This window comes from Falco punctatus (genome assembly GCF_963210335.1).
Source record: "Falco punctatus genome assembly, chromosome: 6".
Classification (NCBI taxonomy): domain Eukaryota; kingdom Metazoa; phylum Chordata; class Aves; order Falconiformes; family Falconidae; genus Falco; species Falco punctatus.
In genome coordinates this window covers 22,295,603-22,323,546 of record NC_137585.1, presented here as the reverse complement: position 1 = coordinate 22,323,546, position 27,944 = coordinate 22,295,603, and the positions used below count along the sequence as shown (strand labels likewise).

The window sequence follows — 27,944 nt, the reverse complement described above, 5'->3', positions numbered from 1 at the left end:
GTGGGTTTTGGTTCCATCTGTATCGAGTAGTCCAGTGTACGTCCTTGCCTCATCCCTCTAATTTCAGATGTATGTTACTGAATATCCCTCCCAATGCATGAACTAACCTGAGCAGCAGGAGTTAATAGACATGTCCCACCAATTCAGTGATACTTTTAAAATCTTGCCAAGTTTGCACAGACACACTTCAGCAGCTATTACTTTCCAATGACACTCATGTTCCTGAGGGGGTCTTAACTTCGTTGAAGGGTTTTCCTTAGTCACTCTAGAATATTAAGCAATAGAGTTATCTTTGATACCAATTTAATTAATTCTGCTGCAAGACACTTATGTATTCAGAAGGCTACCACCGATATTACATGTGCATTGTATCACATATAGCTAATCTAGTGTGCTGCGCTTGCATTGATTTTTACGTTAGCAAAATATAGTTGGACAATAATGCATGGATTTGGAAAAGCTTTATAGTTCATAACCATTGGCACATTCATATTTGACACTGTCAGCAAAGGAAAATTAGATCAAACAAGGTGCAATGATGCATTTGTTGCTTTGTGAGCCTCTAGTTCAGAACTTGGCATTGATAAACTGTTATAATTAATTATTTCCATTTAATGAGATGGTATACACTATCAGCAAATGTGAGTTTTGATGTCAACATGTTATATTGACCATCTTCCTACATTAATTAGAACATGTCTTGATGGAGTCTTTCCTTATATATGACCAAAAGAGAAACGTAGTGAATTTTGCTTATGTGCCTAGCCAATAACACACACTGAAGCAGTTTGTGCACGCTTCCACAGAGCAACACTTACCCAGAGTCAGAGAATGTTTTCCAGTGATAAAACAGAAAGAATTGGGAAAATGAACTTCTTGGCTCTATTCCTGAATTTGTCATTGAGTCATGCAAGTCATTAAACACAGTTTGACTCAGGCTTACCTATCTGTTTAATGGAGATAGCAATATTTTCCTGTTATGGAGAGAGATTTTAAGGCTTAATTAATTAATATTGTGGAACTCTTTGCCATACTTAAACAATGCCAAGCAATATTTTGACTTTAAAGTGTATGAAAATACAGTGTAATCTGATAGTGTTTTAATTCTATGCATTTTTACTGAAAATTAAAATAATTTGATTACAGTGATGTTAACATTCAAATACTTCAGGATTAGTGGAAAGCTCATACTAAAGATTAGTACCATAATAGTTTACAGTCTTGAATGTTAAACACTAAGAATAACGGGTTACCAATGCTGTTCTCATTTGATGATTTTATTTTGCTTTACAAGTGCAGAGAAAGTGCCAGAAAAAAAAAAAATTGCAGGAGTTTTGACATTAACAGACACTAATAAGTGGTACTCAGTGGAGCTGCAAAATAAAGTGATTAAGTAGGTCAGCTTACTTAAAGAATAAGGAATGAAAATAAGGCTAAAACAGGGGTGTAAATGAGTAGGGAGCACAAAATTCATGAAAGACAGCAATATTTGTGCAGCAGTGCCCAGATAATGCAATGGTTACCTCAAAAGAGAAGTACTGTTAATGAAAAACAGCCAGTCTGGCAAAAGAGGGTATTTAAGATATGTGTTGAATTCCTACAGCACTATATACGGGGAGGAGGGGCAAAAGCAAGTACTTCATCAGCTAATGGTGATCTCAGGACTTCAAACTACTATGTCTCTGTTCTGTGCCTGGTGCCAGGTCAGGCTATTCCAACACCTGTGTCTCATTTGAAATCTGGAAGACTTGATAGTGCTATTACCAGTCAAGGGTTTTGCTTGCTCCTCAGGCTATGTGGCAGAATCTTGCTTGATCACGTTTTTTGGATGAGGACATCCTAATAGCAAGGGTCAACCTAAATGTCCACCTTTGTGTGTTCTGCACAAATAATGAACTTCGCAGTAATTTTTTGATTCACTTCCACTTCCATTACTGTTTGATGTCCTTTCCTAAAAATATTTTCCTGTGTTATTAATTCCATTCCAGTGAAAAGAACACAAGCTATCTTGGGTTTCTTTGACATCTACTCTGCTTGTGCAACTTGGAAGAAAATGGGCATTGTCAGATTCAGTTGAGCCTTTGTGGCTATATAGCCCAGCTTTTTTTTTCCTCCTATCATTGCAACAATAACTTGTTGCCAGTACAGTAACCAGCTTCTCCTTTCTGATTCCTGTCGTGCTCACTACTTGAATCAATATTGCACCTTAAAATGATAAAATACCTTGATTCAGGTTGGATGGATCAGTGCCATGAGGATGATAAGAATATTGCAGATAAGTCTCTGAGTCTTAGAATGCACTGAAAATTATCCTGAAAATGTGCATTTTCTGTGTTTTCATGTGGGTGTTGTCTGTCTTTCCAGTTTCATTCCCTTTTCAATAGGAATTTCAGTTGACCTCTATGGGGTTTTTTTCTGGCACAGTCATATTTTTGTAGTAGTGTTGCCATGTATAACAGGATCCCATTTCTCATCTCTGTCAAATGTAATTACTTTGATGTCAATGCATTCAAATCCACCTTGATATTAGAACATTACTTGTTTCTCTTAATGATGAGACAGAAACTGAAGAGTTGGTTGTTGTTTTTTTTAATATGTGTCCTTTCACAAGGTCTTTCATGGTCAAACACTTGTAACAAGGCTTACTTAAATTTGTTTGTTGCTATTCTGAACCCAGCATGTATCTGTACCTTTCTGCTAATCATTTATGTGTGCTACTGAAATAATGGAGTCCTTTTAATTTCAAGCTGTCCAAGGTCAACAAGCTCACAAAGTTAGAAGCAGGCTGGGAGCTCTTGGGAGCAAATATCTAATAAGACTTGGAGAGAGGGTGTTGGGCTGCCCAAGACTTGGATCCATTGAAGAGTGTGAACCTCAAAACTGAAGTATTCTTGGGATGTATGTGAATTATTTTCAGTCTGACCTCATGAATTCCACAGACTGAATTCTTAAGCCTTTTACACTGAATAAATAGTATTTTCTCCTATAAACTGTTCCATTGACTTGAGTAGATGCTTGTTGCAGGAATGCAATGCTCAGACAGAGTAAGCTGTTGTCATGTTAGAAAACAATTGAGGCACTTCTAACATTTCAAATGGGGAATTCCTCTTTTTCACTTCCTTTGCTGAATAGATGATGTTAGGTGTATCAGATCTCATAAACATCACCCTTTATTAGTTGCTTCTGGTTACACTCAGGTTCTGAGAATTACTGTACCAAGGTGCCTTTGGTTTTGGTGGTTTTGTAGCCCCATGCATGTATTTGGGTCATGTCAGCTAGCAGCCTGCTTCAGAGGGGCTGTTTCCTGCCCAGCCTGAGTAAAGCTCCGCATTTAATTATTGTAGCTGTAGGTATTATGCTTGTAAACACGTTACCTCTGTCAAAGTCCCCATAATGTCATTTTGATGTCTTCTACACTATTGATCTACTTCCTGCTTTGTGTGGATTTCCTAAGCTGAGAGAAAATGTCAGAGCTGTCTTGTCCAAAAGCATCAGACCACTCCAGCCATTTCACAGCTGCCTCCGGTTTTACAAGGCATTCGGAGTGTACTTGAACAGCTCTGTAGATGCCTGTTTGATGTGTAATGTGCAGCCTCCTGGGGCTCCAGAGTTTTACCCCAAGCTGATGCCAAGGTTCTACTCTATGATATGGAAATGCCAAGGTAATTTCATGCTTTGTAAAGCCCTATGAATATTTTTAATTATGACAAAAATGCCATGGAAATGAAGATTGTTCTGGGGTTTATTGTTGCATGTAGCTCTGTACAACTCTAATTTCATAGTAATTTAGTTCATTTGGCACTTTGAGGTTTGTGGGTTGTCTGGAAGCACATAAGAAAGTGAACCCCATATTTGTCATGGGTTTGATAACCTTGGCTAAGCTAATGCAGGGACTCTTCTGCAGAGTGTTAGTAGTGATGGATATTTTTTTTTTTTCTGCCAGCCCCTAGGCTCCAAAATGCCTCTGAAGCTTTCCCCACACTACTTCAGTAGACTTCAGTGCTACCCTGTAAGGACCGTGTGGGTCAGGGTAGGAGACAATGTGCTAGCCTTTGTCAGCTTGAACTTTGCTTTCTCTTCAGAAACTGCAGGAGTTTTTCCTTATAAAATCCTATCTGCCTGGTAGTAGACTCAGAACATCAGATGATTTCCTTTAGGACACAGGAACTCCGTAACTGAAATAAAGTAAAATTTTAAAAAAACATGTTTACTAGGTTGATATCTGTGCTTGATTTAGGCAACACGTGTCCTCATGTATGATCCCACCTTGAGCATTGGGTGGGCATAGCTTTCAGTGTGCTACCACTGAGAATGGGTAAGGATACCGACAGGAATGTGCTTCAGGGAAACAGGACGGGCACCTGGATTCCCTCAGCTGTCCCAGTCTAACCTAGGCCAATGTCACTGCAATGAGCTTTCATGCTCTGCCCTCCTCCAGCACTGGTCAAATAGGTTGATTAAAAGCACACATTGGTTTTGGCCACAGTGAAGCAGCTAACAGCCCAAGCAGAGCTGTTAGCTGTGGAGTCATCCCCTGGCTGCTGCTCAGTGGCTGGTGGTGTACACGAAGCTACCTGGCATCCTCCTGGTGGGGCTGGGTGGAGAGTGTACAGGCTTGTACAGGCAGGCCCTGCTGGCCCAAGGGGCAAGAAGCTTTCGGGTGTGCTCAGGGGACTCATGCTGTCTGAGACTTCAGCTGCTCTGTAGGAGAAAGAAGCATTGGTGCTGATTTCGGCTGAAGGCACCACTAAGGGCTCTGCTTCTCCTAATTCACTCTGATGGCATGACTACCTGACCGACTTGTTCAGGTCTGCTAGCTTTCCCCTGATTTTAGGGGTTGTTGAAGATGTCAGAGTAGGGACAGCAAACCATAGCCTTAGCATATTTTTGTACCCAGCTCTTTCTATATGAACTAGAGGTGAAAGTCATGTTAGAAAAAAAGTTTACTGACTCATCATATCAATCTCTATTAAATTACTTTTCAAAAAAATAAGGCATCCTATATCTGCTGAAGTCAATCATGTAACTCCCATTACTCTGAGAGTGTTAGTTTCATAACTGATGTATTTGGCATATTAACGGGCTAATTTACGTGAGCAGGATAGATGGTATGTGTTTTTTGAAAGATGATCAAGAAAAGGGAAAGCAGACTATTTTTAATTAAGACCTTGCAAGTAGGTGTGTAGCAGGTCTGAAAAATGGAGAGGAAATTCTGTAGAGATGTTCTAACACTTACATATTTGAAAAAGCTTTTTTTTTTCTTTTTTCCTTTACTGTCAAACATTTTTTCCAAATGCTCTGGAATGAGCCTACATATATAATGTACAGGAAGGCAAAAATAAAAAAAGAAAAATCCTACATCATACTGTCTTTGTGTTTAACACTTTTTCTGACCCCAGAGTTATTGAAACATTAAAGACTGAAATTAAATAGCAAGCATTGTTGCCTTACCTGGTAAATCTACAGATTTTCTTCCTATTTCCATATTATATGTGAAATTCTCTTAAATCTTGCCAACCCACTTTCTTTAGTGTTTAGAATACCTGACTGTGCCAATAATGTATTTGTTGAATCTTGTCTTTTCTCTCTTTGAATGAAATTCACCCCCTAGGAAGTAAATTGTTTGTGAATGAAATGGGATCTTTATGAAAATATTTGTGATTTCAAGTGATTTGACCCATTCTTATACAGGTGCAGACCCCTTCTCCACACTGGTTGTTTTTGAAATTGTTTACTCTGAGTATTTGATAATTGGCATGTTTAATCAAACAGTGTGACCAATTGCTTTAGTTGCCTGGTCGTCTGAGGTTTTCATGAAGCAGAGGGAAGATGCTGAGAGTCCATTCTTTAAGCAGAGCATTTCACTGCAAAGGGGTGGGGAAGAGCATGGTGAGAAGGTGGCCAGTATCCTGTGAGGCTGGGTCAGGGCTGCTTATCCCACCTGCAGAAAGGCAGAGGCATGGATGCTGCTGTGGGAATACAGGCAGGCAGCAGGTAAAGTAACAGGACACTGCCAGCCCAGTGTGTGAAATGGTTCTTTTGTCTTAATTTGGATTTCATGCTGCTGTCCATCTGTGGGTAACTTCTGCTGAAGAGATGACAAATCTGACTGCAGACTTCACAAGGGCTTTCTTTTTCTTCAGTTTTGAGACAAAACTTTTATTCAGTGGTGCTTCTGTTTATGGCCTTCTGATACTACAGCACATGAGCTGTATACTTCCCTCTGCTGCAGAGACAGGAGGACAGCTATTCTTATTCCTTTGAAAAAATGTTTTGATACCTGTGGCTGGGAAGCAGTACACAGAAGCTAATATTACTGTCTTTACATAGGAAGGAAACACTGCTAATGCAAAAAGGCTGCTTATTGAGGTTGTTTGGGAAATGGGAGTGAAAAGGCACTGATTTAAGGTGTGCGCTTTTATATTGGGATATGATAACCCCATACCGTGGAGATGGTGAAAAAAATTTAGCATAGATGCCAAAGAAGAAAAAAAGGATGTTATCAGTGCAACACTGCAGCTCCTATTGTAAATTCTAGGGACAGAAATGTTTCCTGTATGACTCAGATTTCTGTGAATCAATAGAGCCTCTGAGGGTCAGAGGAAGTCTGTATGTTTCAGAACTGAAAGGTACTGAAATCTGTGGGTGACTGCAGTGAGCCAGAGCCCAGCCTGTCTCCTGGGTGTTTTTCCTTTCAGTTTTTTTGTGGGTTAAAGAGCCTGGATGGTTCTGCAATATAAAACATCAGCTGAATTACTGAGGCTTACCCCCAGAAAGATGATGCATCTTAAGCAGAAAAGATCACTTGATCTTTCCCACCCCACCCCCCAGCTATATAAGACCAAGGGTTTTGCTTTGTTTACTCTGAGTATTTGGTAATTGGCATGATTAATCAAACGGTGCTAAAGACAGTCAGAAACTCCCAGCCTCCCTCTTTCCCCAGTGTGAGTGTGCCTTTGACCTGTTCAGATCCTAGACTAAAATGGAGAAGCGAGCTGAGTCTGGAAGGAAACATACAAGCTACAATAAAAAACAAGCACAGTTAGAAACTGCAGCAAATTTTTTAATCAACTATATCTGCTGAGACTTGAGGGAGAGCTAGAAGACTAAAAGAGATGGTTCCTGATAACAGGCAGGGCTGGTAAAATATTTAATAGCTTACAAGAAAGGTAAGCATATATGAATTATTTTTCTTGATATAAAACTCTATTCACAGAACTTGCTCTGTTCCTCAGGCATCCTGTAACATCCAGATACCCTAGCACAGAAAAATAAAAGTTGCAGGCGCTGTTGAAATGTTAAATAAACTCACTGGCCTTTATGGGTACATTTACTGCTTGCATTCTGCAAAAAAACCCTCCAAAACAACCCAGTTCCTCTCCATACATTATTTCAGTGAATGCTGTGCAGTGTTAGGGAAAGAAATATCAGACAAAATCTTCCATGGACTTATTTATGAGGGAAAGATTTGATGCCAAAGACAGATTTCTGACTTTTTTGAAGGGAAATGACCTTTTGTGGTATAGTTCACTGCTTCCCTTGCATTGAAAGACTAATAAGCATCTGGAAGCTGGTCAGGTTGTACATCTAAAACATGTCAATCATTTTTGTTGTGAAAAGACAGATCTTAACAAACAAGTTGTCATTATTTTTTTTTTTTAGGGGGGGCTGTGGGACATACTTTTAAAAGTCACAGGGCCTGTGCTTATCAAAAAGAAAAGTAGGATAAATGTGCACTTGATCACATAAGCGGCAATCCATGTAAATAGTTCTAGCCCCCCATGGTACTTGTTTTTGTTATTGTTTTATCCACTGCTGTCATTTAAATGAAAGCGCTTTAGGTAAGAACATACTTAAGAAGGATCTACACTTTTTCTTTTTTTTCCATAAAAACATCTGTTACTGAAAAATAACTTCTTCAAGAACTTCATGGACTAGGGCTTCTTCTACTTAGTCTTGTGTTTGGTTTGGTTGGTTGTGGAGTTTTTTTTTTTTTTTCCATAAACCTTATTTCATGCCATATTTATCCAGATTTGCTGCAGCCTGTAAAGCGTCATATAAATCTGGGCTTATACTGCAGCTAAGAATAAATGGTGATTTACAGCTTTTCCCTCTAGGCCAGGCAAACTTGGTAATCTGACTGTTGCTTTGGGGTTTTCAGGGGCAAGGGAAGAATTTACTGTAAACCTGAAATTAAGTCCATGTAAGCTACAAGCAGGAATGTTTTTATAAACATTTGAAACCATAAAACATCTTGATTATTATTTTTCTCTAATAATGTAGTGTGATATATGGTAATTAATGCTGCTTCAGTTAGGATGTTGCATTTATTAAATGACTCATTACAAGCGAGCATGACTGTTTCAATTCATCAGGTCATTAAATTAAAGGTAAAGCTCTAGTGTTGTCACTAGTGCAACCTTCAAGTAGTACCTGAGAAGCTATTGACAAAGTGTGTTTGATGTGGAGCCCTGCTTGTAGGTGGTGCCCTTCAAATGCAGGAGGATTTTCTTCTAACGATTTTTGTCTTCTAGTAATCTGTGTCCTATAATACCTTGAAATAACTTTATCATGTTGCTGCATACTGCACATCACAAAATAATTCACGCCCCGATTTTACAGTAAATCTAGTGAGCACAGACAGGACTCTGGGAATTTCATCTGTATCATAATACCCTCTTATGCACCTCACCATCAGGTCCCTCTGCTCCAAATTCTTCATTTCACCATAATTCTGCTGGGTGGATTTAGAGAGAACCGGAGTCCCTTAAACCTGCTCTGATACCACTGCAGCCCAGCATACGTCATAGCCCAAGAAATATTAGGATGCCTTCTAAGTATATGCTTAGAACAGGTTCCTAGGGAAAAATGAGAAATACTCATAATGCAACATGCTCTGACCATATATTGATGCTACATTGTCACATATGACCTTCGATAAATTCTAGGAAAAAACCAGCAGAGATTCACAAGCATCGGTTTTATGTGAGTGGAGGGAACTTGCTGGTGCAGTGGAGTAAGGACACCCTGTTCAGTTAGCCGCTTTGTTTTGCAGGAGCTACAAACATGCAAATAGACCTAGTCCTTGCTATAGGGCCTTCTAAGTAACTGGGAGTATGTTTCAGCTTGTACTGCTCCAAGAAGGGTTTTTTCAGATTTTTGGAATGCAAAGTGGGGTGGTTTTGGTGGTAGTGGGAAGGTTTAGGTTAAATCACCAAAACCACACTATCTGATTGCCACGTTTGACTCCAGAATGGGTTCCATATATAAGCACTTCTTTGCCAATTTTTATTTTTTGAAATTTTCCTCAAATGTTTGCATGTTTTTCATTCAAATAAACCAAATTCCACATCAATTTGTGAGGTATGCTGCTGAATACTTTCTTCATTTCCTCCTGGAGAGATGCAGTGGGTCATAGAGCCCTTAGGCAGCCTTTCATCTGTGAGTACTTTTGACCAGTGGATAAGGGTTTGAAGGACTTGTGGAGCTTCTGAAATACCCTGCTGTCAGTGTCTTTCACTAACGGACCACTTGCAAACACTCACAAATTACCCTGTTTCTTTTTCGATGAGGAAATGGAAGATACTGTCTTGTTATTGTTAAAGCTTTTCCGGTTTGTTAGTAGACTTGCTGTTTCTATTATCGAGATGCTAGAAACAAGTAAGTTTGCCCTCGTTTTCATAGTTCTTTTATTATTTTTTTCTTTCTCCTCTGGTCTGTATTTACTTTTCACATCTCCTGTTCAGAAAAGAGGAAATTTCTTTTGCTCTTCCTTCATGTCCTACCTTCTTGCATTCTTAAGAAATGTTTTGTATGACTTTCCAGGTTTCACCCATTGAAAAAGCCTGAAGGCAACCTCTCCAGTATGACAGTCTTTGCTTAGCTTTGCTCACACTATACCTTCTTCCTCTACTAGGGAGTAGGCTTTCTTTGGCAGGAACTGTTCTACTGCTTGTGCCTAACACAATCCTGAACAGTTGCTAGAACACACCTTTTTTTTTTTTTTTACTTAAATAAAAATATACTTAATTATAGTTTTCTGAAGGATTCAGTTCTAGTGGCAGATTGGAATCTTCTAAAGCACTGTCACCTTTTTAAAAGGTTGAGTATCCCTAGATCCTCATAATTTAAATGGACTTAAATTTAAAATGCAATCCTTGCTATTTCTTGGCTGCATTTTTCTTTGTTGCAATGGCCAGACCAGAATGTTTTAAAATCTTAGTCCTTTACTGAAGGTTTCATTCCAGAAACACTTCTCACTTCTTTCAGCTATTGTTCACTTTAACTCTTTGATTCAGATAGTGTTGTTCTGAGGCTAAAATGCCACTAGAACTTTATACTGTTTTTTTTTTTTTTACTTTTTAGGTATCTTTAGCCTTGTTTATGCCATCATCATTTTAACATCTAAATATTGTAAATAAGTGGAAATTTGGAGAAGACAGCATAAAGTACAACCTTAATGTAAAAAATAATTTACTATTACAATTTACTTAGTAAACAAGAAGTTCCTAGCCTAAAATTCAATTCATAGCTCACAAGTACTGATGACAGTCTTAATTTCCTAAAGAAATTAACTGCTCTTTCAGATAACTTTCTTCATCTTAAACCTGTGTGCTGAAGGAAATTGAACCACCATTAACCCCTTGCATACCAATTTCTGAAAACATTCCACACACCAACAGAGTGGTGGGTACCCAAGAGAGGCCTGTGTCCTTCACTGGTAGCATTGAGTAGGTCTTTTCTGTCCCCAGCTTCTTATAAATGAAGATTTGAATAGCATTTGCCTTCTGGAGCCCTAAATTTGGGCTTTCTGCCAGTATCTACACAGGACCTGAATTTCTCCTTCATTTTCTCGATTAATCCCCATCAAGTGTGGCAAATCACTGCTCAAGGGCTCATTTCTGTGCAAAATAAGCACATCCCTCCCTGGCTTTGGCCACTTTGAAATCAAGCTTTTGTTGACTGAAGGCCCAAATTATACGAAAATCAAAAATATGCCATGTATAAGCCAGGCAGAGGTCTGAAATGTGTATTAATTATTGTCTAATTTAGTGATGGTGTTAGAAAACAACTTTGTAATTGATCAGTTTAAAGGATGTTCTCACAAGAATGTAGTAGAGTTCATCTTGCCTAAATGACTTAGAAAATTTGAAAGTAAACCCTGAATCTACTTTCAGACACTATTTTATTTTTTTTAAGGGAAAGTGAGGTGGTGGCCCATTACTATAAGCAATGGAACCACACCTAGATCCAAAGTTGCTCTGAAGTTTAATGCCCCAGGCATAGCCTTATTATTCTTACAACCTTATTTTGTTCAGATTGACATTGGTTATATAGCTCAGATACCTCCCCTGAGGATGCATCCTAATTTATACTGGTGGGAGAGAGTGTGGTCAGTGACAAACATGATTCTGATGTAGTCTTCTCATTTTGGAAAGACTATTTTCATCATAATGGTCAAATGGGAGGGACATATAGGTGGGTTTAGGTTTTGTTTTGCTTTCCCTTCCCCTCTTTTTTTCCTGGGGACATCACCTTATGCCAGACTCTTGTAAAGACGAATAGCTTGCCTGTCCCTGAGTTTGGAGATGGCCCTGGGGTTGCAGCGGGGGATGTGGGGGAAAGACACAACAGGGCATGTGATCTTGGGTCTCCACGTGCCCCTCTAATCCCTGGCCCCGAGTATCTCGTGGGACAGGATGAATTCTCCACCCTTTGCAGGCTCAGACCTGTACTTCGAACCCCTGAAGAGCTGTCCACATGCTTATTCTGCCTCCTGAGAAACAGCCGTAAGGCAGTCTGCGTTGTTTCCAAACACTGTGTCTGCTGCTGCTGCCTGGGTACTGGCTCCTGCGGCTGTAGCTCCAACACAGCCGCAACGCAGCCGCCTCCCGCAGAAGCCCAAAGCCCCGTGCGGGGCCGGCTCAGGACCCGTCCCTTCTCTGTTCCCCGCGTGCTCGCGGCACTGCTGTCCCCTAATCGGGCCAGGAGGCAGGAAAAATGGCCCGGGGGGGGGGACACACTGTTGTGCCCCTTGGGGAGCGGTGGCGGGGATGCATTTTTGTCTGCCGGCGGAGAGGGGATGCTGTCGGGAGAGCGAAAGGCGGCGGGGGGGAAGGGGGCGGAGGGCGGCGCGGGGGGGCGAGGGCGGCGGCTGCCGGCTGCCAGCCCCCCTGGCCTGCCGCCGGGCGCTGGGGCCGCTCCCGCAGAGGAGCCGGTGCTCCCGGAGCCGCCGGGCGGCTCTGCCCACCCCTTTCGTGCAGCGAGCTCCGCGATCGCCCAAACTCGTGGGAGGGGAGACACCCCCCGCCGCCGCCTCCCCTTCCTCCTCCTCCTTCTCCTCCTCCTCCTCCTCCCCGCCGCAGACCCCAAATAAAAGGGGCGGGGGGCGGCAGGATGCGCCGCTCGGCGGGGAGGTCGGCGACGCCGCCGGCCGCCTGATGCTGCCGCAATTCGCCATTGCCGGGCACGGCTTGGAGCCGAGCGGCGGGAGGCGAGGGGCAGAGGCCGGGGGGCAGGGGGCAGAGGAGCAGCAGCCCCCCGTGCCAGGACGCCCCCGCGGGCCGCGGACGCCGTCCCCCCCGATGCCCGGCCGCCGCCGGCGGGGGGCCCCGGGGGCCCGCTCCTGTCTCCTCTGGCTCTTTGTGTTGCTGAAGGTAAGTGCCGGGGAAGGGGAGGGGTGCGGGCTCCCCCCTCCCGTGGGCACCGAGCCCCCCCTCCGCGCCGCCTTTGTGTGCCTTCCCGGCGGGTGCGCGGCGCCCGGGCACGGCCAGGTGGCTGTGCCCGCTCCGCCTCTCGGCGGGGGCAGGGGCTCGGCCGCGGCGGTCCCCGCTGTGTGCTGCCGGGGCCGATGCTGGGCTGGGGCGGGGGGGGGGGGGGGGGAAGGGAGGCGCGGTATCCGACGGGCGGGCAGCCCGCGGCGGGGGGCGCTCCCTCGGCCGCCTCTCCGCCGAAAGTGCCAGCGGCCGGGGCAGATGCGGCGGGGGACCCGTCCTCTGCCTCCTCCAAAGTTGCCCGGGGTGCCGGGAGGGGGCGGGGGGGGGGGGGTACTGGCCGGCCGGGCCGTGGCGGGGACGCCGCGCTGTCCTTCAGCACCGCCCCGGCCGCCGCCCGCCTGGGGGGACACGCACCCGCCGCGACGCGTGGCCCCTCAGATGTCTCTTGGCTTCCGTGCACCCCCGAGAGCCGCCGTGCAAACGCCGCTAACAAAGGGCGGGCAGCGCAGCGCAGCGCGGTCTGACCGTGGCAGGGTCCGACATCGCTGTCTGATCAGCACCGCGCTGTGCTCGGGCTCAGCTGATCTTGGCAGATTAATTTTTCAAAGTTCTGATTAATACTGCAGGCTCGGTTTCACATGATGCTTTTTATCTTCACGCTTTCGCTCCTTTAATGGTTTCTCGAGAATATTTAGTATGTTCCGTGTAACTTCTAAAAGAAAACGTATGTGTTATCGAGGTGAATACCACTGGCTGTAGATGTCATGGCCCTACAGCACGGTGCTCGGCGCTACTGAAAACTTCATCGTGTATTTGCCAGTCACTGTTAAGGAGAGCTCTGCAGCTGAGGACCTGACCTGTCAGAGTCTCATAAATGTGAAGGTTCTATGAAAATCAGCAGGGCTCCCTGTGTGAACGAGAGTTTTCAGGATCGTGTCCTAGAACAGCAGTGGTGTCATTTCTAAAATTGACATTGCATTGACAGAACTATTTAAAGGGAAGCTTTCACAGCATCTGTTCACATATAGTAGTCAACTGTCAGCTGGCTCATTTTCATAACTGCTGAAACTTGTATTTATGCAAGACACAATATTAATACACCGGCAAAATTTTGCTCCTTGGAATGTTGAGATTTTTTTATATTATTTTTAAGAAAGCAAGGCTGTGGACATTATGGCCCCACAGAAAGGTCAAGGTTCTGATTTGTTCCCTCATACAGAGTGCACACTGTTTTAAGTAGTCGTTTTATCCCACAGTCACAGAGTTCATATTGCTCTAAATCCTGGCATTTTTAAAAAATCAAGCTGTTTTTGTGGTGAGTTTTATGGGGGAATTTGTTTTGGTTTGTTGTTGGTTTTTTTTTTTTTTTTTTTACTAGCACTACTGTGATAAAAATTACTGTGGTAAAGCAAGACAGGAAAAAAGTAGTTAAATTTTGTAAATTAAAAATCACAAGAAATTTGGTAAGGTTGGAGGGTAGTCCAGGCCTCAGCTTTTCATTCTGTGGGGAAATGACCGTAACTTCTGAGCTAGATAAAACTCGGACAAACCCAGACTCAAATGACAAAGAAAGCTGATAAGCATTAGCAGAATGTTGTACCGTAAGAGAAGGCAAAGCTGTAGCTCGAGATGGAGGTGCATCAGTGGCACCGTGTGTGACTGGATTATGACTGTGGTTGGATAGCAAGTCTGCTGTAATTAGTTATGTTGTGCATTATTATTAGACACTACAATAAAAGGAGAACTAGGATTTCAGAAGATGCTCAAATGTGGTGACAGGAAAGAAGCTGGGGAGGCAAGAGTAGTGCTTGTTTCAGATCACTGGAATGAATCCATTTTCCCGAGTTTGAAATTCACTGAGTTTTCTTTAAGGACTGCATATCTTTTGCAGTGACAAATAATTGAAAACAACTAATTTCAAAACAGGGCACTTCCCTAGTTCCGTGCCGTTTAGTTCTGCCAGCTTGTTGAAGCAATAGTAAAATTACTGAGCCTCAGGTTGTTAAATTGATGTTTCACCTGGAAGTTAATCTCATTGAGAAAGCAGTGGCGTTGAACTGATGAATCTGAAGGTGGGCAAACCTGATGTCTGCATGCTTGCTGTTTCAGCCTTAGCAGCCCAGATGTCACTTGCTAAGCTGTATCTGCTTGATGTGGCCTTGATGCCCATCTGGCAATTTGTAAAATCATCATCAGATTTTGCAGTGATAAAACTGCTCAGAGCACCCCTTCCCATCCCATCAAGTAACAGCACCCACTTGTTTCAACTCCTGACGTTGTCTGAGGTTGCTGGTAGTCAGTGACAAAAGGAGATCAAACAGGGATACTGCCCACTGCACGTCGTGTGCCTGATATTGTGGCCCATGGGCTAATAATACTTAGTTCCTTCTTTCACAGTGCGATGCGAATGCTTTCTGTGCTCCAGGGTAATACCATAATCTTTTTTTGAAATACAGCAGTGTGATCTTGTACCTTTATCATTCTGTTTCTTCAGTGGTTTTCTTAGGTGATGGGTAGTTGAGAAACTAGCAGAAGAAAGGCATTGTGTGCCAGCTTATAGTTTAATATGGATTTACAGTACTTTAGAGATGAACAGGGCTGTGTCTTGCTTCAGAGAAAAGCCTCCAGCCATTCCGCTGTAGGAATCTCTTAATATATGGCCACGTTGCAATGGGTCTGCCTACTCCGGTGTTGCAGTCTGAGTGGCTGGAAGGCATAGTCTTTAGCAGCTTGCTTTGTAATTGTCTCATTTTGGTGTGGCTGATCACAGCTGAAAGGAAAAGCTGTACTTTCAGTGACGTGAAGGACAATAAAAACTAGACATGTTCCCTGATCCCAGTGACTCATGTTATCTTTCCCAACTTTTCTAACTTTTCTACTTTAACTAACTTAACTAACTTTACTAACTTTTCTAATTCAGCAACTTTCCCTCAGGCATGCCTATGCTGAGCTTTGACCAGTTGATGTTCTGCCCTGGATTATGTGACTGATGTGTCAGGTGTCCCATGCTGTTAGTAGCTTGCACCTGGGTGATTTTATGTTTCCTTGCAGTATTATTTGTGTGGGACAAGGCAGAGCTTACTAAGAGGACAAAAGCATGCCAAACCTGGTGCTATAACATAATTTACAATCTGTTACACCTCCAAGAGGGTCTGAGCAATGCTCTGAGTAGAAAAAAACAGTGACAAAACTGGTTGTCACGATAGTGTGGACTAAGTAGGAGGGATGACATTCTTAAGAAAAAAATTGTCTCCAAACACCAATAAAATACGTATCTCTTATTTCCAGGAGACTGAGGTCTTTGTATAGTAGTTTTATATGCTCTTCAGGTACTGCATATAAAGCAGCAACATCCTTTTTCTTTCTCTAAACAAGGACAACTTTTTATGTCTAGCAGGGTAGGATTTTGTCCACTACTACATCAGTTTATGGAGTTTGGTGTCATAGTGAAGTCTAAATTCAGGTGTACATGGATTGAGTTTTCAAAGAGATTTAGGTTCTGTAAGAGTCTTCTCAGCACAGCCTTACCCAACAAAGGAAATGTGCTTCTATTGGTGTAATTTTCAAGAATATCTGCATCTAATATTAATAATCTGAAGCAAAAGCCATACCATCAGGACACTGCCTCTTTCTGTGGGAGAAACCTTTTTAAGAGCAATGCTGATTTCACAGCTGGAAGCCCCAGTGCTTCACAATTGTTACTCCTGGCTGGGAGACAAAAAAAAAAAAAAAAAAAGAGAGCACACAATGTGAATTTTGATATGAAGTCCTTTTAGTATTTCTTCTCTCTCTGAGATGCTGATTGAAGCTCTTATTGAGAAAACATATATGTTTGTTTGTTTTCCTCAAGACCACGTGCTACTGGTATCAAAATAAAACCCCTCTATTTTACTAGTTCTTTTTTGTTTGCAAAACCAGTGTAATGTTTCCTTACGATGGGACAAACTCAGAGGAGTTACTGAGGTAAAACTGTATGAACTTTCCTGCCTACTACTAGTCTGAGACTATCCAGGCTGTATGGAAGAGAAAAACATCCTCTCTGCAAAAGCATACACTTTTATTTTTAAAAAAGTTGAATATGAATGATCATCCCTCACTCAAAATTTCCACAAGTCATGTTCATTTTCATTTCATTATTTTCATTTCATTATTTTCATGAATTTTATCTGGACCAGGGTGATTCTAGAGGGCAAAGCTAATGAAGAGCTTGGATGCTGACTCATGTTAATGGAACCTTAGTAGGAACTTGCAAAACCCTCTCTGCTAGCGGAATACTCTTTGAGAAATTTCTGATTTCGTTGTGGTGAAATGATAGTGGACATTGAGAAAAGATGTTTCATCCCTGCAGGAGTTATGAGTCCCAGGCTCAAATTGTACAAGGTCACTAAAGCTATTTCTAGGTTTTAGCACCTCAGTCAGAAGCTGCACTCAAGGGTGAGCCCTCATTTAGGTTAAGACCAAGACCATGCTGAATAAAGGCGTACCTGTGGCGATCCCGTGGCAATTCGTTAAAGGGCTCACAGATGGTGTGCTGACTGAACTTGAGAAGCCCACTAATCTCTGCACTTCTGGTATCGCCACACAGAGCAATCCAGGCAGATCATGAAGTGACCTTACAGAGCTTCCAAATGAATGTTAAATTGAACAAAGTCTTGTGTAAATCCATCTTGAGACTTATTTTACTAGACAGTCTTACCTCTGGAGAAGAGAGCTTTTTTTATTAGGCATATGTGACAGGATAATAAATGTCAAAAAAGAAAACTTTGGAAACAGGTCTTTTTGCTGAACTTAAAAGACTCGTAGTTAACTTCGGTTTTAAGGGTTTTAAAAGTTATTTACCTTTTCCTTTGGAGAAATATGTATCATTATAATCCTGAACACTCGTATCTTCTAGTAAATTAGTGATTGCATTTTCATTACTCAAGATTTTGAAGATTCTATTATTGTAGCAAAATATAGTTGGTTGCAATGTAAAGAAGTCGTCAAACTTTGATAAACATTTAAAATGTTTTAAAATGAAAATTTTTAGACAGAGTTTAGTACCTAGGAGTCTACTAAGCAAATGAAGAGAACAGCTTATTAAATATGTTCTGCACACAACAGCTATTACAACTTTTTAAATTATGTTTCAATCAATGTACAGTTGAAAAGAAGAAAATCTTTGTGGAAGAAATGTGGCAACACAAACTAGCTGCCACGTGTGCGATGTGTAACAGATGAATAGAGAATGGGAGATACTTGAAATGGAGAGGTTACCTTTGTTTTCATAGCACTGTGTAATCTTGAATGAATTCAGCCGGTGAAGGGAGCAACTCGAGGAAGAAGTCTGCTGTCTTTACAGTAAGCCAAATGTGATGCATTTCATTTCTGGAACTCCTTCATTCTTATGCTAGGAAATTACAGTGGCTTTTAAGTGAAAGAGTTCCAGAAATAAAATGATATGCATCATGTCTGGCTCACCATAAAGATAGCACGTTGTACCAGAGCAAAAGTAGTATGTGCTGTGCTCAAATTACTATGGTTATCTTTGCATTTTCCCTTCAGTCACATGCCTGTAGTTAGAGAAGAAATGCTTTACAGTAAGCCTCAGTGATGAGAAGGTTGGTGACACAGCTGATAGTAACAGGGAAGAGAGCTGGCAGGAGATAAATTTTTTAGGGAATTAATGCACTCAGCTTTTAGTATGCTGGTCTTGAGGTGGCAGCATGGACGTTAGAAGAGAGGAAGGCACTGTGACTGAGTAGAAAACATACTGTTGGGGGTGGAAGAACGTGAGTGGGACATTTAAGCACGAGGTTTGAGCTCTTCAGAGGAGCTGAATGGAGATAACAGAAGCCAACAACTCTTTGCTTTTCTATGTCAGCCAGAGATTTAACATGAGATAACTGTTTGGTAGATATGAACCTCTTGCAAGATAAAAACCCTAAATTCCTTTTTAAGTACTTTGGGGGAAAAACAGATAATGTTGCCTGTCAGTTTAACAGTTGTGATTTTGAAGTGATTTGGCCTCAGTACTCTAGGTGGTTGAGACATGGGTCTTATAGTCATGTGAGAAGGGTTTGAAGAACTGTAGCTTCTTTGTGTGCTGTACACTTGTAGGTCCCCAATTTAGTTATGTTGACTTCTGACTATATAATGCAAAAGACAAGGCTTTGGGATAAGAGGTAGGTCTTAGTCACTAAGTTGTTGATCTGATCAACAATGCCTTCAATTTTAAGAGCTTCGAATAGTTTCCTTGATGCATTCTGAGAATTAGTCAAGGGGACTGTTCTTCAAGGCTGAGAGGAGTCCCCAGAGCCGACCACAGACTGTCCCACGTACCTTGTTACCTTTGTGTAACCTGCTGTTTGGCACGTGTCTGTTATCTGAGCCACAGCTACTCCGGATCATTTCCTCTTTGTTCATATAGAAGTCAATTTAACATGGGAAATCTTTATTCCTTGCTGACCTATCAAATGCAAAGGAAGGGTTACGTTCTTATTCTACTTGCAAACAGCAAAGAAATTTTAAACTTGAGTAAGAAAAAAACAAACCAAAAAAAAGAATCCCCAAACCCCTATTAAAATGTGGTGAAGAACAGTGGAGAGACTTGGTGGAAAAAATTCCACAGAAAGAATACTAATTAGTGTTTTCTAAAAGTACTGCAAGGCAGATTTAAGAAAAAAAATGAACGGTTTCCAACAGCTATGAAATTAATTTATTTATTATTTGTTTAGCACTGCTGTGCCTAGCTTTGTTCTGTATGCAAAATATCTGCAGACTCTGCCTGAAGTCTGAAAGATAGACACATCAAAATAAGGACGCTCTAGATAACTGAGAAATGATTATCATATATGCCAGTTGCTGGTATTCTCCAAGGGGCAGTATACCTTCCAAACAGAAATAAGTCACAATTGCTTCCCCCAGGAGCTAAGCAGAGGGGATTTTTTTTTTTTTTTTGTAGTTGTTTGCTGCTTTTGGTTTTGTTCGATATTGATTTCTACAGGATGTTGCTCATCAGAGCTTCTGGACATTTACATCAGTTTAAAACATCAAAAAATAATTAATAATCAATGTGACTTTAATCCCTTCAAAGAAAACCCATTAACCTACAAAAATGCTCTAGCTCACAATAGTTTCATGAGTAACTGTAAGCAGGGCAAGAGATGAAAGAGAAAAACAACATTCAGATATTTCCTTTTAGAGGTTTTCTCTTAAAGCAAACTCCTATTCAAAACAGAGACATCGCTAATACTTTATTGCAGTCATCTTACTGTAAATTAGGAGGTTTGCTTTTTTTAATAGTTTTCTATCTCAAACTTGCCTGCCCGTGCCTAATCTTGTACTGATACTATCTTGAGTCGTCAGTGTCTGCTTCTGAGGAAAAAGATGATGATGTCACAAAATCAATATCAGAGGATCCTATACTGTAATCCCTTTTCAGGGAAGTCCATTAAATCAATGCCTCTCCTTCTGTGAGTAATGACTGTAGAATCAAGCCCTCTAATTTTGCTGTGTGAAGGAATAAGCAGATAGGATGGGATTTTACATAATTAACTAGAAGTTATTAAATACAACAAGAAAAATTACGACATTTTCTGAAAGATAAATGAATACACAGTGAATACTTAAGTGTATTTCAGAATGATTGCTGGTATAAAATTACTTCTCAGTTGGGTTACAAAGTAATGCATTAAACCAAAAACGCTTTTTTGTTTTAAGATATTTCTTGTAAACTAACTCAAGACTACATAGGCTCTGAAGCCCCATCAGGTTTCCTCAGCAGCATTGTGGGAAATCATGAAAACTACAGAATGGTGACACCATATGATGTCACCAGCATAATATGGATAATAATTAAAATAGATAATGATTCTGTCATCTCACCTGTTGTTTATGTGCAACATTGACCTCTGTTAGCTGGAACCAGAACTGATGGGTTGCCTCTAATTCATAAGATGCTGGGAGCTATCAGAGAGTCTACTGTGCTTCTGGGAAGGGGTCCAAAGTCCAAAGGAAGTCAATGGATGCCTTTATGTTGCTTTAAATGGACTTTGGATCAAGCTGTAGCGGGAAGACCTGCTATCTCAGCTGGGTGATGCGGTGAAGTTTGACATGCAGCTCAAAGCTAACTGTGATGTACTGGTGACCTTGGACTCACTGGAGTGTCGGCAGCGCAAACCGGAGGCCATGGGATGGTTTTGATTTTTGGAATCTGGGAGTCTGGTAGTTTAAAGGAACTCCCCATCAGATAAATTTTGAGCAACCTTCTTGCTTAGGGGGTAGCTGTATTGGCAAGAATTGATGTGTGGTAATCCACTGCTGGAGCCGGTGTCTTAGGAGCATGCTTGTATGCTTCTGCTCTGCAAAGGTCCTCTTGTAAGGAAACTTAAGTTTTGTAACTAGCACTATGCAAAAAATAGGGTGGTTTTCTTCAGGCAGAGCCATCAGTCTCCTCTTTCTCTTCCCCCTCGCATTTCAGGGACCATTCAAATAAAAGTTCAGATTTAAGTACATTTTAACCTACAACTTTTACTGGCGTTACAGCATTAACACAGATACATGGATGGGTGGAAACCAAATTCCACGTCAATACCAGTTACTTGTATGTGGATCTGAACAATGCAGCTGGTCCCTGCTTCTTCAATACGCTAGCTGAGTGAAAAGCAATACCAAAACCCAATGACTGTGTGGGGCCTTTGAATTTCAGAACATAAGCTCTGTTTCTGCTTTGCCCAGGTGCAATCTGAACACAGCCGTTATTCCCTAGACTCCTTCACTTGCACTGTTCCAGTTAACTACAGAACAGTAGACCTCCTTATCTGTGATCACACAAATGGAAATACCAGTGCAAAATATATTCCCATGCTTATCTGAAATGCAGAAGGGAACCAGAATTTGAAAAGTAATTTAAGATAGGTGTCTGGAAAATTGATTTTTCTCTAAAGGGCAAATGCACAGCCAGATTAAGAGCCGGCAACAAGTCCAAGTTATGTATTGAGTATATTGAGTAGCAGAGCTGCTCTTGCTTGGAGGAGCTCATGGTGGAGTCAAATCCTCTGAATTCCTTCCATGAGGAGAAAAACAGAGGTGTTCTTAGATGTACACACAGAACAATTGTGAAGATTGAGCTCTGTCTGGTTCTGCATGGACGTGTTTCTGTTGAAACACGAGAATTAAGAGAGATGAATAGTCAAAAGAATTTTTTTTAAGTAAAAACAAAAAACCCTGACCCTTTGACTACAGTGCTTCTTAACAGCTTTAAATGGGATCTGTATCCATATCTGCTGCATATTGTAAATATTCTTTAAAAAGAAGACATTTAGTTTTTCCTTTTAATATTTTGTCATCAATGACCTGAACTTTGCAGGAGCCTTTTTGCAAAGCAATATGCCAGAGACCTTTTGGCTGTGGCAGACATCATGCTTGATGCTGGGACGAAGGGGTTTTATGCAGTGGCATAACAGCCTAGCTATCAGGTATCAGTTTTTCCTGGTAGGCATTACATCAGGTGATGGGCAGTAGCAAGTAAGGGTATCGGTAACTGGCCAGGTGGAGGAAAAAAATATCTGGAATGTCTGTTATATGGTGCATGAGAATTTGGCTTGGAGCAGAGCCATAATGGCTTTCCAATGGCCTCACCAGAAGGAGTGGTGTGAGTAGAATAGCTGCAGGTGATGTTATTTCATATACAAATGTTTGTGAGCATTACGAGGTTAGGAGATAAAATGGAAAAGAAACAGAAATGTTTTGGAATGTGCCAGAGCATATCTCACAGGCTTCATCTGTTCCGGTTATGTACATAGTTATTTCTGCATCCCTTTTCTTTCTACAGCTAACCTTTAATAAAGATGTGACTGGTTTGGAGATTGGCTTTTACTAATGGTATCTTGTAATGGTTGTGTACGATCAACTGTTCACTTCAATATGTACAGTGAGGGAAACTCAGCTACTGATTAGGGTGTTTTTATCTGAAATATTTTTTTTCTTTTATTTTTCCAGAGCTAGGCATTTGTTGCCCTTATGAATGCTGGTTATATGATTAACACATATGAAAGCTAGTGGATAACTGAGTTAGCATTAATTTTAACTGGAAGAATCAATCTTGTCATTGAAATATTTATAATCGTATGATTTGGTTTGTAAACTGATAGTTTACCATCTCTGCATTTGTCTGCTGGCCTGTAAGGTGTATGGGTCTCATGTCGTGCTTAGAAAGAAAGGGTCAAATTTTCTCATGCATATTTCCCAGTGTAAAAACTTACTCTGCAGTTCAACAATGCAGCAGAACTGGGCTCGCAGCAAACTATCTTGTTTAGAGCGAGGAAATCCAAGGGCTGCTGCATTGGACTGCCTGCAGACACAGCAGTAAAGCTGCAAGTAAAAAGCAAGGAATGACTGTCTTCAAAAATGGTGAGGGGAAGAGTCACAATGGTGTTATAAGCTGGATGTGGTCTGGTTGCACGTCACTGGACAGCTCTATGTTCTGCTGCTCACTTCTTGGACTGGTAGAGGTATCCCCTCATTTATCCTTCTAGCTGGCCTTAGGCTGATGGTAATGCTGATGTTCCTTGCTCCACTGCGTAGCTGGGAGGGTGGGCTGGGCACACTGCCCAACTGTGGCACATGGAGAAAGGGGGAGTGAAAGACTGTAATGGGCCAGTTGAGAAAGCAGGTGATTCAGAATTGTCCCCTGGTTGTCAACAAAATGGCAAATGCGGTAAGTATAGAGCAGGGACTTCGTGCATCCCTGAGGATACAGGAAAATGTGGGACTGTTTAGAGGCATACAGTAATTTAGGCTGGAAGGGACATCTGGAGACCATCTGGTCTGAGCCTCGGCTCAAGCAGGGCCAAGTAGGTCAGGGGCTAAGGGCCATGTCCGGATGAGTTTTGAATATCTGCAAGGTTGGAGATTCCATCACTGCTCTGGACAACCTCTTAGGGCCCTGCAGGAAAGGAATGACAGTCAATTATACCTTTTTAAAAATCATTAATTGGAACTCAAAAAAACATGAAACCTGACTGTTTCATGGTGTGGTTTTTTTTTTTCCTTTAAATTTATATAAATGATTTCTTACACTGTCTTTCCCTGTAAAATTTAAAACTCTGGGTTACAGTCACAAGCTTTATGCTGAAGTCTGCTGGTTTTCTTGCATTCATCAGCGCCTTGAAGCCTGAGCTTTAAATATAACATCAAGGATAAAATTTTTAGAGCTGCCATTGTTAGAATGTGCCTTAATTATCACTTAAACTTTCTGCAGAGTCAGTCAGGTATCTGCCATCACTGAACATTCACTTCACAGGTTCACATTTCTCAAGAAGGTTTTTTGATTTTTTTTATATTTTTTTCCCCCTCCACCCCCCAGCCTCTGATGTACGCTTCTGGGAGGAGAACCACGTCTTCATGTATTTTACAAGCTTAGGTCCTAGGCATGCAGGAAGCCATTAAAGCGTCACTGTGGGGGTAATTGTGAGCAGCGTGAATTAAAGGCGGCTGAGGCAGGGCTGGCCTCTGTCCTGGCTGGCTTAGTGCTGGAACACTAAGGAATTGGTCATCTCTACATCCAGTTAGAGAAACTTGTAAAAATCATCAAGGTGGAAAAATACGTGTCTCAAGGGAATATATGGAATCCTTTCTGGAAATTTCCCTTACGCTTTTTGTATTGATAACTGAACCGCTGCTGCTAAAATCGATATCAGATTACAGGGACTCGATACACTTAATGAGCTCCAAAGGAGCAGTTACTTTGGACTGTGATTACAACTTCTGCTGCCTGACTCCGCATCATACTAACATTTTATTACTAATGATTTATAATGTTGAAAGGGATGATGAATTTGGTGATTCATTTTCTCACCCCACAGATTTTGCCATAAAATTATGTTATCTTACACTGTCACAAGTTTACTTGTCCATGCTCTAGGATATAGATTTCTTTTTTTTTAATTATGGAATACAGAATAATAAAAACTACCCCTGCCAAACCAAACAAAAAAGCACACCAAAAATTCAAAACCTAACCAAAAAAATCTTCCCCCACAAGTTTAAAAAGTGCTAAGATTATTGTTGTTCTGTGGCCCTTAGTTCTTCCAGTTCTGTTCCATGAATCTTGATTTCCAAACAATATCAACATAAAAACCCCTTCTGCTTATAGTTTTTAAAAGTCAGATCTTCCAGTGAGTAATGCAAAAGCGAATTTTACAGTTAAAAAAAAACACCAACTCATAATGTTATCTGTTAGAGAAGCAAAATGATGCTTTTTCTCTGAAGACCCTACAATGCCAGATTTAGTTTATTTTGGGAAGAAAGAAAGACTATTCTGTAGAATGTGCTTACCACTTGTGAAGTGAAAGGTGTCGGCAGAGGGTGTGAAGACATCCTGGAAAACAGAGCTTGTAGAGAAGCAGATGAGTTTATAGAAAAAGGAAAACCCTCTCCACTTCTTTATATTTAGTATAAAAGAAATGGATAGAAGGGATTTGCAGGCATCATGGATGGCCTAGGGTGGACCAGCTGTGCTCAGACTGTGGGTTCACAAAGTTCAGTTCTCTAATCTCAGCTCTCCGTTCAAGACTAGATGTAGCTACACTGAACTGGCTTCCACTGCGCGGGGAGGGTGGTTTGAAGGAGGAGACCCTGAGGTCCGCTTCAAATGCTGCTGTGCCCAGCTACAGGGCATGGGGGAAAGGGCTCCAGACTGAAATGGCTCTGCCACAGAGGCCCTTCCTTGCCTGCCACACAATTTAAATGCATGATTTCAGTTGATATTATTAATTTGGAAGGTTTATAGGTTATTAAAATGGGTTGTGTGACAGTTGCATGTCATGTGGGTACAGGAGTTTCACGTATACTCTGGTTTTTCCACAGTGCATTCTTTCTTTGTGTCTTTTACAAGTTTAAACAACAAAGTCTGGTGGTGTCAGATGACGCCTGGGATTGATTCTTTATGTTTTTGTCCAGAAGTGCAACACCCTGTTCCTATAGTACTATGTGACGGGTGGCTGGTAATTGCTGAATGCCCACTGTGAATTTCTGCAACGATAATGAAAAGTCTTTCAGCATTAGGAGATGAGCCCCAACCTGAGTGAGGGGAGGCAGATGGACTGCGGAGATGGGTCTGCATCCTGCACCCGGGAATGCACATGCTGTGTTAAGAAGGCTAATAGAGGGCAAGGGGAGTGTCCCCCTCTGCCCCCTGATAAATCCATCTCTGTGCTGTCAGAAATAGCTGTAGAATGGGAGCTCTGGGATTGTTTTCTACTGAAATGGTCTAGTCTCATTTATGTCTTTTCCTTCTTGCATATTGGCATATTCCTTCTATGCAAGTATTTATTCAAAGCCTTTACTTGGAGTGTCAGACTAAAGGTCATATCAATTTTTTTCCTCTGTTGCTCTTCTTTTTCTCTCTAGTCCCTCTATTTCTAAAGATGTCAAATTAAATAACTGATGATTTCTTCTGATGCCACGCAGCCTTAACAATATACATATTAGGCTTTAGTGTATTTTTCTTTTTTGCATCTCTGTGCTTTCAATTTGTATGCAGAGCCATCCTCTTAGATGAACTCCTATGCCCAGAGCTGAGGATTATGTTCTTATCCAACATATGTACTCAGCCTGAAATGCTAAATCTCTGCTACTAGAGGAATGGAAAGATGTTATGGTTAAAGGAGCTATGTCAAAGTTATGAGTCAGATCAAACTGTAAATCATTTCTGGTGAGAGGCAAGATAAAGATACTCCCTGAATGTTAGCATCCCCTGACAAGCACTAACTCATAAATTTAAATACTGCTATTCTGAGTGCAAGGGATTAAACAAATACAGTTTTTTTGATAATAATAATAAAAAAATTAACTTTGTGACAGTGATGGGGGAGTCTGTGAATGCTGTTTTGTATGGGATGATTTTGATCATCCACCCTGTAGGATGGGGATGGTGGAAACAGAGGGTGACAGTGGCATGGTGGGGACTGAGTTGTTTCCCCACCCCTTCAGCCAGCCTGGTCTCACTGGAAGACCAGGAGCAGTTCCTGCAGGAATCCATCTGCTGATGTCCCTGTCCTGTGCTGCCCCTATTGCAGCAGTTCAGGTAGGAGGAGAGGAGAGGGAAGAATAGCTCACCTGGCTGTGTAGCTCCCCCGTTACCTGTCAGCAGTTGCTCGCTGACACTGGCTGTCAGTGTGTACAGCTGCAGCACAAGGGTGGCTTCATGGCAGGACATAGGAGGATGGTGGCTGGGACCTGCCCAGGTGTTGGGGAGCATCCAGCTGCTTTGACGTTCCAGCCTTGCTTGTCTGTGAGTCATGCCGGGGCTCGCAGAGGCAGGTGGTCGGCCAGGCTTGCTCACACTGCCTTGCTAATGGTGCTTCTCCATCTCTGCAGCTCTGCGTTGGAGAAGGGTGCTGTATCCTCCCATTTTCAGCGAAAGGCAGCATTGCAAGCTGGGGAGAAGGCGGCAACACCATGCTTTCCTCTGGTCCTTTCCCTTTGAGGTCATTTGTATCCTGAAAGGGAGGAAGCAAACACTGTTTCCTCCTCTGAAGTGCAACTGGACTGTGCTAGTGCATCCCTCTCCAACACCCAACTGGTACAAGCCATGGGGATTGCTGTGGTACCTCAGCTCAGATGTTTTCGGAGGGCTTGCATTACCATTCACATTATCACATTGTCACAACAGAGCGCTGACTGGCACCTAAAATGCTGGTGGGGAGCTTATCCATGGATAAGCAGCAGGCTAATCTGGTTTTCAGTCTGTGAAACTAGGCTCAATGCTTGAGGGGGAGAGGAGGGAGCGCCTCTGAGCATCTCTGAGGCAGCATCTTGCTGGAGAGTTGAAAGACATTTCTAGGAAAGTGCAAAGACAAAGAACCTTTCTTTTTTTTTTTTCCTTCCTCCCAGAATTAAATAAATTAAATAACAGTTTTTTGTTTGTAATGGGCAGAGTTTGTGGATGTTTTATTTATTAATGCTGTGCAAAAAAATATTGTAGAGGTTGGATAGTTGAAAGGTTTTCAAAGCAAAATACTGATTTGGATTGGCCAAAAAAATTATTTTGTAGCTCTTGCTATGACAGAGAAGCCTGAGAAGCTTCCCAGCAAATATTTTGATTCTCCAGAAAAAAAAACTTCACTCCTAAGCTTTCACCCCTCTTTAAAGGAAAATGGAGGCAGTGACAGTCAGTCAAGGAAAATTCAGTAACTTTAACAACCATTTGCTGGTATTTGCAAATCATTGCAATTGTCTGAGATC

The 27,944-nt window shown here is 41.8% G+C and overlaps 1 protein-coding gene across 2 annotated transcripts in view; it reads left to right on the top strand.

Moving 5' to 3' along the window:
• The first annotated feature begins 1,067 nt into the window (after positions 1 to 1,067).
• PTPRO (protein tyrosine phosphatase receptor type O) overlaps positions 1,068 to 27,944 on the top strand; it is a 163,323-nt gene continuing 136,446 nt past the window's right edge. For both annotated transcript variants that reach the window (XM_080391796.1, XM_080391795.1), the window contains exon 1: positions 1,068 to 12,656. In XM_080391796.1, coding sequence (XP_080247922.1) covers positions 12,054 to 12,656 — 603 coding nt within the window. In that variant the 5' untranslated portion in view covers positions 1,068 to 12,053. The remainder of the gene's footprint in view (positions 12,657 to 27,944) is intronic.